At 34.7% G+C, this 12,295-nt stretch overlaps 1 protein-coding gene across 2 annotated transcripts; it reads left to right on the top strand.

Annotated features, from left to right (window-relative positions):
• The first annotated feature begins 2,896 nt into the window (after positions 1-2,896).
• On the top strand, positions 2,897-9,927 carry LOC121244416. Of its 2 annotated transcripts, none has more exons than XM_041142482.1 (7): positions 2,897-3,378; positions 4,298-4,530; positions 5,832-6,498; positions 7,047-7,386; positions 7,900-7,994; positions 8,110-8,304; positions 8,943-9,927. In XM_041142482.1, exons 1-7 carry the CDS (start codon positions 3,169-3,171, stop codon positions 9,534-9,536), a joined length of 2,334 nt encoding a protein of 777 aa, XP_040998416.1. In that variant the 5' UTR covers positions 2,897-3,168; the 3' UTR covers positions 9,537-9,927. The 2 variants fall into 2 exon arrangements, with proteins under 2 accessions (XP_040998416.1, XP_040998415.1); XM_041142481.1 differs by having other exon boundaries at positions 7,047-7,413.
• Positions 9,928-12,295: the final 2,368 nt, after the last annotated feature.

Genomic DNA, 12,295 nt, shown 5'->3' with positions numbered 1-12,295 from the left:
GGGGCGGGTTATATCCGGGGCGGGGGTCACCCCAGCCCGCCCCCGCCCCCGGATGTTGCCCCAGATGCGGGCGGGTGGCCCCGCCGCCCGCATCTGACGGGCGGGGTGATCCGCCCCGCCTAACGGAGGCGGGGCGGAAGCGGGCCCGCCCCCGCTGCCCACCCCTAGGCTTGACCAGCTCGGCTCGATTCAAAATATTTGATCTCAAGTTTAAGTTTGAGAATTTTTTTTTATTCTTTATTCGAGTTCGATTTGATAAATTAAACTCTCAACCCGAGCTCGAACTTGTTTTACAAACGAGTTTAAGTCGAGCCAAGCTTGACCTCAAATTCGAATTGTTTATTTTTTGAATAAAAATTAATAATTAATAAATTAAATTAAAAAAATAAAAGATTTAATATTGAATTTGTACAACTAACAAGTAAAATCTCTATTAAATTATAAAATTTTAAAATTTTTATAAAAATTTATAAATTTTATATGTAGGCATATAAATAACAATCTATTTATATGCCTACATATATTATTAATATATATACTTAATATGATAGCATATATCTATCTCATATATGATTCCTACATACTAATATATGAAATTATTAAATTTTATCTACTAATTATTATACAAGTTATAAAATATACATATGAAATATATTTACTATAAAGACATAAATAATTAAATTACATATTATATATTTAATTATAAAAGTGGTATGCTTATATTATTAACTAATACATATATATGTATATATTATTAGCTTTTATAATATTAGCTAATAATTCGAGTCGAGCTAACGAATCGACTCGAGCATAAACGAGTGGGTATTTGCTTTCACGAACGACCTTAGTTGAGTCGAGTCGAGTTTTGTCGAGTATGTGTCATTTACAAATCGAGCGAGTATCTGCTTTCACGAACGACCTTTCTTTTTCACGAGTCGAGTTTGATTTGAGTTTAACCAAACGAGTACCAAACGAGCTATTGAACAAATTGGTTCATTTACAGCCCTATCCTTTGCAGTCATGTTTAATTTCTCTTGATGAAACACCCCGTTTAATCTGTAAGCCTGCATTGCAGTCCACGAATTATTCAATTCTTAATTGTGATATTCTTAGGGTGCTAGTAAATATATATATATATATATATATATATATATAGCATGAGATACTCGAGAAGGTTTGAAGTGAGTTGAGTTGAGATGATATTAGATTTGAAAGTTAAATAAAATATTATTAGAATATAATTTTTTAATATTGTTTCTGTTTTAGAATTTGAAAAAATTGAATTTTCTATTATATTTTGTTTAAAAGTTTGAAAAAATTAGAATAATTAGATGAGATGAGATTAGATAAGATGAGATCAACTCTGAATTCAAACAACCCCTTAAATTGTCAAATATTTATTATTACGATCTTTCAAATTATTTTTAACTATTTATAATTATCTCATACATGATTAGATGACGTGTCTTAAAGCATTGGCATTGGATTAGTAATCTCAATCTTCAAAATTTGACTAATATAAAACTTTTTATACTTTTAACCAATAACTCGAAACTTGAAGTTTTGCTTGGATTAACCATCATACTCTATAATAATAACATATTATTATTTCTATTATTAATATTTCTTTAATTAATTTGTTATAAGACAAGATTATTGCATTATTTTGTACTTTATAAATAATTAATAAAAAGTTTATTCATATTTTCTCATATTATTATAATTTTTGCATGATTATAGATAGATGCAAAAAATAATTTCTTAATTATTTTTATAATTTTAAAAAATATTAAAAGAAAGATGATTAATATTATTTTATAAAAATATAATTAATAATAGGAAAATGCATCGTAATTTTAGGGATGAAGTTACACTAAAAGGAAGGAAAAAGGAAACATAAGAAATAATAAAATATTATAATAGAGATGCTACAGTTCCCTTCATATATGACTTTATTGATGAAGTTACTGTAGCTCATCTTCCAAATGAATTATGTTTAGCTAATCTAATATAACAGAAATTTAGTAGACATTATTCAAAATATAACTTTTACTGACATTTGATTAAGCCAATGCCAATTAATAGAAACAATGCTATTTCTTTAAAAAATTATGTAGGTGACAGATATATGACAGCTCCTCTCCAACTTTCATTTTATCTATTTTAAGAACTTTTATTCATAGAATAAGACTCATTTTAATAGATAGAATTTTTTCATAAACATCATAACCTATTTGAGGGTAGAGGGAATAAGTTTATAATTTTGTAGTTATTATTTTCTAAATGTGTAACGCTGTTACCAAAAATGAAACAATTTCAGTAACTATTCAAATTTTATTAATTTAATTTCATTCGAAATGGGCCATAATGATATTATTTTATTTTGATAATGATATATCTTTTATTTATGGTCAAACATATATCTCCTTTTACTAGAAATCAAAATATTGGATATATATGCTGATTTAATATACCAATTTCGAAAAACAAAATTAGATTTTATATTAAATATATTTATTTATTTCAAGATATTCATGTCAAGATATTTATTTTTCGGAAGTGCTAAATCTACATATAAATCTTACGAATTAAAGTGTTTTAATGTAATACATTAAATTTATTTTATAATAATTTTACGATTTAATGTACAACAAGCTATACTAGTTTGTGAGTTAATTTTTTGAGATCTCGATCAAGTATTTATCTATTCTTTAGATATTAAAAATATTGTTAATCTAAAATTAATACTATAATAATTGCAAATAACAAATTATATTAAGTTTCAACGAATTTAAGATCTGAATTTATAAATAAATAGGATTTAATAATGTAATAAAAAACATGAATCGAGTCGGTTGCATAACCACGTTCTCTCTCTCTCTCTCTCTCTCTCTCTCTCTCTCTCTCTCTCCACCTTTGGAAAAAAACTCTCCAAGACTCAAGAGTCCAAGTACCCAGCAGCAGAAGAATCCGATTCTTTGAGAATACGAACGTACCATTAATAATACATTATCTCTCCTACCTCCATCAGCATTATCGTTGAGAATAAATGCTGAAAATTCCCGGCACCCATAATTCTATGTGGATTCTTCTTTATATGATCGATCCGATTGATCAAAAGCAGGAGTTTTGCTTGGGAGTTTTGTTCAGTGCCACTAAATCCAAGTGATGTTGCCGTTTTTGTTGCTTGTTTTTGTTATTGGGTTTGGAGTTGGAGCGCTGGCGATTGTGGTCGCGGAAGCGGCGGGCCTCTATTTTATCCTTAATTGGTTGAATTGGAAGACCAAACAAACGGAAGCCCTGATAGCATCACGATCACAAGAGTATTTTCGGGACCTTGATCCCAATCAATCCCTCAATTTCACTAACAACAAGAAGGTGCATTGTTGTTTATAATTATCTCTATATTTACAAGTATCTCCTGCCGCTGGCATTTCTTTCGTTTTTTCTTTTGTTGTAATGTTTTCTTTCTTGGTTAAGATTGTCAGAAGTGGCCAGCATTCTTTCATTTCTTTTGTTATGCTATACTAGAATGCCAAGAAAAGAACAGAAAAGCAAAAGAAATAGAAGTTTTGACGTCTAAATCAAACCGATGGTCGATGCTTCCTCGTTTAACAAACACCAAGGAGATTGGTGGCTTTGGAACATTAAGACGCTCTTTGCACATTACTTGGAAGTAACTTGTTATGATCTGAGGGTTAAAGGCTTAATCAAATTAGTATCCAATAGTCTTAGAGCTTTTGGATCAATGGTTGGGTCTTTGACCATTGGTAACAAAGCAAGAACTATGTCATGAGTTTAAGTAATGGAGGGGGCGACCTAGGCTGGATTAAAATGCCTTGGTACTATGTATGGATATGGTGTTAAGTCATTGAATACTGAAAGATGAGTGAAGCCGCCAAAAGGGAAAGAGCTACTACCGGGTTAGTGTCGATAGAGTGGGCTGCCGTGGATGTCCGATTCGGAAGCGTGGTGAAATGTTGATCCTGAGAGTTACAGACTTAATCAAATCAGTATCCAACAGTCTTAGGGCTTTTGGATTAATGGTTGAGTCTTTAACATAATTGCAGGGATATCCTTTGATACTTATAGGTGGTACCATTGCAATTGATATGCTAAAATAACTCACTTTGGGCTCATACTTATAGGTGGCATTATTTGTATTATTCATTTATACTTTGTGAGAATTAGTTTAGTGCGTCTTTGAGAGTGTAGTTGTTTATCAGGAAATAATATTTTAGTTATGTTTGTCCATTTCATTTTTAAGGTTTTTTTCTGGATTGGCTTTGTATGCTAGGGGGTAGTATGGATTCTAGAATCAAAAAATATTCCAAGAAATTGGCCGGACAAAGGACTAAGGGAGCAAAAGAGAAAGAAGGATTTATTGGAGGTTTACCCTGTTAAAAAGCATGCAAAAATAAAGGACCAAAAGCTTGTTCTGACCGAATCAGATGGTTCCCACTCAGCTATTGAGCTTAAGGGCTGCATGATTGAAGCTGTTTCAGCAACAAGTCTTGCTTCACGAAAATGGTAATGTGAGCTTTGCCATACCTCCTCTCTTTGGTGCTATTGTAATTTTGGCTTGATAGCTGTTGACTTCCGTTGGTATATCTATTTCATGCTAAACTCACAATTATAAACTATTTTTGGTTTGTTTGAGTCAGTTATGAGACTCTGTTTTTCTGATTCCCAATTTTCATATCTTCTTTTCATGGTTTATGCTGGAGCAGAGATTTTTAATTTTCTTGACACATTTTTGTTCTTCCCCTTAATAGGCTCCACTTTCAGCATCTCATTTCCATGGCAGTGTAAAGCTTCGTGCTCCTTTAAAGTTTAAAATGAAAACTCAATCCAGCTGCTGAATCCCAGTATCATGAATGACATAGATTTCAATGATTGTTAGTTGAAGATTTCCTTTTGATTATTTTGTAACACGGCTCCTTATTGAACATCTCAAACCCAGAGTTGCTTTGTCCAGCTTATGATTGGATCATTGCTTCCTTGATTTCAACTCCTATGTGTTGTGATATTCTATAGTAGGCCACAATAAAATGTTACTTCTTTGTCAGAGTTGTGACCTGCCACTAACTTTCTAAGAATTATATGTCCACATATAGTGGTTATTGTCTAAGTATGGGGATTTACTTTCTTGTAAAAGAAGACACATTGGAGTAGAGATATGATTGTGTAAAAAGTTGACCCTGATTCACTAAATTACTCAGACCAACGACGTAGATAATGAGGTCTATAAAATCTTTTTTTGTCTTTCATGATCTTTGACTAAATATCTTAGGGTTATGTAATTTTACTCATAAAAAAAAGATATTCAGCATCGTATTGCTGTCTAATATCATTAGTCCTATATGTTAAAATATCAGTTCTATTCTGGTTGTTTTCAGGTGCTTATACTGATCACATTGAACTCCTATGTATCGTTGTAATTGCGGGAAGCAGATTTTAGCTTTTAGATCAAGCTTGAGATTATCAATTAATGGACCCTTAAGACTTTTGTAATTATGGTAAATACTAGGGGATTAAATCTTAACTTTATTTAATTTTGAAACCTGTATGATCTACATGCATCCTTGTGATCTACATTGCCCTTCTATGATCTTTAGTAACTATATGGTTTTAATGGGATCTCTTCATTTTGGAAATCATGCGCCCCTTGTACATTTTCACTTAGAAATTTTAAACTCTCATTGCACTCATTTTGTTCACTGCAAGGATTTTTTCTTTTATTTTTACAAATGTAAACTGTCACAAATCTGGTTTATGTCATGGAAAAATATAAATCCTTGTTCTTTTTCATTTTCTGATTGTTATTATAGGGCCAAAAGGTTTCCCATAAAAATAGAAAGCAATACCTCAGTAATTTACAATGGAAATAAAACTTGTTACATCTATCTCGAGACATCTTGGGAGAAGGAAGCATGGTGTAAGTCCCTCCGTCTCGCTTCAGGCCACAATAAGGAGAGAGTTGTGTTGTTCGCTTCGCTGCACGAAGAGTTCCACAGGTACCTGATGACCTTAAATGCAGGCTATCCTTCATTCATGAAACCCTCGATTGGGTTCTCTGCTGAGCCAGCAGAACGAACAAATAGGCCTGATGGAACTTCCTCAAAGGTTAGCCTGCTTTTGAAGAAAATAGTTAAGAAGAGTTCTAGGGTAGGTTTAGAAAATAGGTCAAGTGGGACTTCATCATCAGGCCGTGCAGAGAGAAAGGCAAATGAGAAAATTGTTCCATCTCAGGAGACAATATCAGCCGCTGGCTTGGGGAAGAGATCTAAGAGTGAAGAAAATATGGTTCAACCATTGGCATCAACATGTTCTCGTTCTGGAAGCCCAAGTCATGCCTCTATTATGTCTGATGCAGATTCTGATTATAAGTTTGGTACTGATGAGGGCACACTCTGTTGGAACTTGTTAATCTCAAGGCTGTTTTTTGATGTCAAAAGCAATACAGAGATGAAAAGATCCATACAATCACGTATTCAGGTTTATTCAAATCATTTGCTGTATAAGATTTCGTATCATATTTTTTTGGGGCAGAATTGTAGCACGTGCTGTTGTGGGGGAAGCTAGAAGAATTTTTTTTCATTTTTTTTTTTCTATTTTTTATTGTTCTCTTGAAGATACTTTTTTTTTTTCATTTTTTTAACTTAAGGATAAACATACTTAACATTTCAGGACATACTTAACATTTCAGGGACAAGAAAAAAGATGCTGGGCTTTGCTGGAACATTATATATATTATTTTGTCTTTCTTGTAAATTTGAAGTACAAATTGCTCTTAGTTTAAGGGGCCAAGGCGTCTAGGATGAATTTAATTAGACTCACCAGAATGAGCCACATCTATGCCCCTCAAGTTTGTAAGTGTAATGAATGAGCAGAAGGGACTACAAGGCTCAAGAGTTTATGATATGATTGTATAGATTGGAACAGGAACACTTGTTTTCATTATAGAATATAATTCTTTTTCAAGAAAACGGAAAGAAAGCATCTTATTAATATGTTTCTTGTGGTTCTGCTCTTTGATATGATAGAGAACGCTGTCCAGTATGAGAACCCCCAGTTACATCGGCGAACTCATCTGTACTGACATTGAGCCTGGGAATCTCCCACCTTACATTCATGGTATGAGGATTCTTCCAGTGGACATGAATGAGGTATGGGCGTTCGAAGTCGACATTGAATATTCTGGTGGCATTGTTATAGACATTGAAACAAGACTCGAAGTTCGTGAATTAGATTCCCAGAAGGGCGTAGTGGATTTGGATATGGAATCAAGCTCTGTTGGGGAAATCCCATCAGATCTTCTTGAAGGTTTTGAGTACTTTGGAAGGCAGTTCAATCCTACTGGAGTTGCAGCTGATCCACTAGATAGTAAGGAGAAAGTCGATCCTAATACTGGTTAGTATTGCACTATTTACGTTTTTTTTCTCCAGAGAAGCAACTGTTTTCTCATATTACAAACATCTAAATTTAGAGTTTCCAATTTGCACTGCAATGTGCATGATGCTGCCCTAGGTTTGGAGTTTTTTGAAGCTGTTGGAGTTGTAGTAATATAAGCTTTATAAATCATTCTCTATGGAGTGATTATTCCAATCTTCAAGTTGCACCTCTTAGTAGAATATGACATCATATATTTATATTTTCTGTCTTAGTTCCATCATTACATTACTAGGTTTTATTGAACCAGTGAAGCTTATACTGCGAGTTTATCTTGTTTCCTTTTAGAAGAATGTTCTATAGGCTTGTAGCATAGCTTTCGATTCTTACAAGTTGCCTTCAGTTGAAAGGACTTGAGAAAAGCTTAAATTTTGTTGTAACAGTACTTTATGTTTGGAGTCTTTATGATAGATTGTGCTAATTTGAATTTAATCTGTTTTGTTGCAGATCGGTTAAAAAACTGCAAGAGCAGTACATCAGCATCAACTTATGGTTCCAGGTGGAAGTCTATTCTTAATTCCATTGCTAAACAGGTTTCACAGGTGTGTAGACATCTCTCTGGATGTACATATTTACATCCTCCCCCCTATACCCCCACCTCGTCTTCTAAATACATTGCACAGCCACATGCCTGATATACATTGTTTCTTGCTAAAGGTGCCTCTCTCTTTGGCCATAAGGGTAACATCCCTTCGAGGAATGCTGCGGTTCCATATAAAGCCACCTCCTTCTGATCAGCTATGGTTTGCTTTCACATCCATGCCAGTTATAGATTTTAATCTTGAGTCTTCTGTTGGGGAACACAGGATAACTAGTGGACACATTGCTTTGTTCCTGGTCAACCGGCTTAAGGTATGGAGATTTATTTTTATTACATACCAATATCCATCCTTTTATTTGTTGTAATAATATGCATCTTGACTGATGTTCCGTCCATTGATTGAACATTTCTCTTGACATATGGTGGATTTGGTAATAGATATATACGAATCCGTAAGCACATGTTTGCATACATATATATGTGTGTGTGTGTGTGTGTGTGTGTGTATGTATATATGTGTGTGTGCAAATGAAAATGCAAATGCCTCAATAAATTATAAATCTGTTAAGTACAGACAGAACATCTTTCATGTCCAACTTGTATTCTTGCACGCAGGAACTGTGTCACAACTCTAAATAATTCGGGTTTAACAGCTTGCCAAGTCATATGTTGATAGCCTTGTTCAGAATTGAAATATTGAGTGTTCCTTTAAACAAGATGATGTAATCCTGTAGTTGGAATGCTAATTGTAAGCATATTTGTTGTATAGGACTTCTGCACTCTTGCAATTGAAAGAAAAAGAGCAAAAAAAGGAACTCTGCTTTGGTTAAAGTTTCTCTTTGCTGAAACAACAAAATCATGTAGAATAAATACTTATAAAAAAAAAAATCATGTAGAATAAATGATTAATGCTATGGTGCTTCACCTGAACCTTATTTCACTCATGCAGGCAGCTATCCAGGAAAATCTGGTGCTTCCAAACTGTGAGAGTGTATGCATTCCTTGGATGATAGCAGACAAGGATGACTGGGTATCAAAGAACATTGCTCCATTCATACGGCTTCACCAAGAAGTGATTAATGATCCTACCACTGGGCTTGAAGTAACCACCTCCCAACCAACTGAAGGAAAACTGAAGACAGAAGCTAGTAAGGGAACCTCCAGTGACCCAGAGTGCAAGAATACAAAACTGAAGAATGCTGAGTCAATCAACGAATCTTCCGATGGATTGGAAATTTCAACAAGAGCATGTAGCAGCAGAAGTTTGCAAGAGTTGAGAACTCCTTTGTTAGGGAATGATGAACCACAAGAAACTTGCAAGCAAATTGAGGAAGTACCAAAGCATCAATCATATTCTAGGTCTGTGACTTCGATTGACAAACAGGACAATACCACAGAAGGGGATGATTTGAGGCAGAAGAGAATGGGGAGAAGAGCAAGGATGCTTGATTTAGGGAAGAAGGTGGGTGAGAAATTAGAAGAAAAGAGGCGTCACATCGAAGAAAAGGGTCGGCATATTGTTGAAAAGATGCGTGGACCATGAAATAGCCTGAACAAGAAGATACACTTCTCATAAGATACAAACTGACAAAAAATTACTGTTGTCAAATGGAGGAATGTTGAGGCATCAGGTATTTGTTGTGTTGGTGGTAAATAGGTTTGGAATTACATGGAAATCCAACTGTTATTCCTGCTTGCAGGTGAATGTTTCACATGAATCATGCAGATGATTCTACTCACACTGATTAGGTCTATACAAGTTTACACTATACAATAAAACCGGATTATAATAGAAAACTATCACATAGGAGAGTATTTGAATGTACTGTAAGAAATAATTGCATATACATTTATGGTTATTCCATAAAAAAAAAGATCTTCAATCATACAGATTATGGAGAACGGCATTATAAAACTGAAGCAGAGCTTTTATTGATTCATGGCCATATAGTTCTTTTTGGTAGTCATATGATTTCTCTCATAGTTTTTTGAGAATAAAGAATGGGAACTTCATTGAGCTTCCATTTGACATGCTGGAGTGAGAATGTGAGTAAGCGCCCAAGATAGTCGAGATTTAAACAAGACCAGAAGCGAATAGGCTTTCTAACACTGAATAATTAGAATTATTTTGGCGGCTAGTTAATCAACAAAAATTATGGGATTGAGATTGAAAAGAAATGTGCAATAGAGAGAAAGCTTTTGGAAGAGGTACTAATCATAAAATTCGAAATCCGTTTTGAAACCCACAAGCTAGACTCAAGTTGCCGTGGAAATTCAAAATTATGAGAATTTTGCTCGAAAATGCTAAATCCTAATTATTTCATAAAATATAAATAAGAATACTACAAAAAATCTGCCAAAATCAAAATCAAAATCACCTCCAAAAGTCAAAATGAAATATTTCTTTGATGATTTTAAGGGAGAAGACTGATTCGGGGGTTGAAACGTAGGCCACAAGGTGTTACGTGGCGACCACAATGTGCACACCTAAAAAAGTTTTTCCAAATTAGAGTCTTATGAGTGATTTTGATATCCCTAACTAATATTATGGCCAAAATAATAGCACATGCGCAATATTTCCCAAAGTTGAAGAAACTTTACATTTTGTTGCCATATTTATATTGATTTGCCTTATCAAGATAGCCTAGCGTTCCCAAATTTGACAGTCCTGCATTATCAGACCCAAATCTTCTATGTGAGGATTGCACTGAAGCAAGAGAAGAAATTCCCTTTTGAGGTCAAAGGGTTGGCGAAGAAGAGGCAATTGAGCAGACAAAATGTGGCCAAAATGAGAGTAAGGCGAGTAGCACGTTGTAGTGCGCTTGGTTGACATGGTCCAACACCGGGTGATAAATGACTTTTCACCTAGTGACAAGTGGGCAAACGTTGTGCCAATTGTACTATGAGAAGAACGAGAAGCTAAAGAGGCTAGTAGGTTTGGAAAAGGTCTGCTCTAAGTATAAGGGCAAGCAAAGGTGTAAGACAAGAACAATATAGACATGAGAGCTCTCCTAGATAACACGGAGGTGCTCAGAGACGGCAAGTGTCGTACAAAGAGGCCCATACTCCATAAGATATGTCATATCTAGAGTGAGCCCGTGGAAAAAAGATTACGAATATACAGGCCATATCGTATGATCCCAGAGGTATGATTCAGTGTCACGTGGGAAACCTTTATTAGAGGACGTGCTACGGGATTGACTGAAGGCAAACTGCAGAGGGTGTGCATGCCTTGTTCTCATTAGTTTGTACCAGTCTACAATCCTAGAGGAAAAATGGATGGACGAGATTGAAGGTCTCCTATTCAATCATATCTAGAGTCAGACGGACTTCAGAGATATGATGATAGTCCCCCAGTTCAAAAGACATTGGATAAAAGCTAAAATCTCACTTTTATGATTGTTAAGTGTCTAGCCTTGCATTTGGTCAGAGTCTTCAAGAAAGCTAGTGACTTCGAAGGGTGCGACGGACGACGCTAGCACTACCATAGTGATAGAAATATTGTTCAAGTAAGTTAACTTTTATGACCATACTAGAAATGTGGGATAAATATTTGTGAGTATGTTGTAAGATTAGACTTTGCATATTCTGTAACTCATATATTTCTATATGAAATCAATATATATTCTTCATTATATTTATTGGTTACCTTTATGCTGTGATTTTGAGATGATGAGTTTAAATGATACAAAAATTGATGATGTTGTGGTTTCCGAATGTTGAATCTTATCTTGTGTTGATTATCATAGATGAGTTGAGGAGTCCCCAAGCCATTCCTGTCCCATGTTGTCTTCGAGTCGATTGATCGGGTAAAGAGATTTTCTGGGTTGATAACGTGTGTTGTATTTGGGTTGACTGATTCCTTGAGTCAGTTGATTTAAATTTGGTGAATGAGCTCTCACATTGGCCGGGTAAAGTAAGTCCTTGAGTCGAATGGCAGAGCGACTTCACGCTGTGAGTTATAATACACTATTTTGGTAAAGCTTTGGCTAGGGCTATTGTTGATGCTCTAAGAGAGTGATTCCTTGCCTTGGTAATGATATGTATAAATGAATTTTGCTGAGATGGTGATTCTCCGCCATGCTTATTTACTTGAGTTTTATTTAGAGGGTGATTCCTCGCTATGATCTATGAATATATGTGTTTATGCCTAAAGAGTAATATCTCACCATGCATAAATATGTGTTCATTGACTTACATAAATGAAATTGTGCATGCATATTCTTCGTCATTAGCTCTCATTAATAGTATTATCATGGCTATCTACTGAGATTTCTTAGAAGTCTTACTGTGGTGGTCCCA

Source organism: Juglans microcarpa x Juglans regia, chromosome 8S (assembly GCF_004785595.1).
Source record: "Juglans microcarpa x Juglans regia isolate MS1-56 chromosome 8S, Jm3101_v1.0, whole genome shotgun sequence".
Lineage (NCBI taxonomy): Eukaryota > Viridiplantae > Streptophyta > Magnoliopsida > Fagales > Juglandaceae > Juglans > Juglans microcarpa x Juglans regia.
Note: the sequence above shows the minus strand (reverse complement) of the source record. Positions and strands in the feature narration are given on the sequence as shown.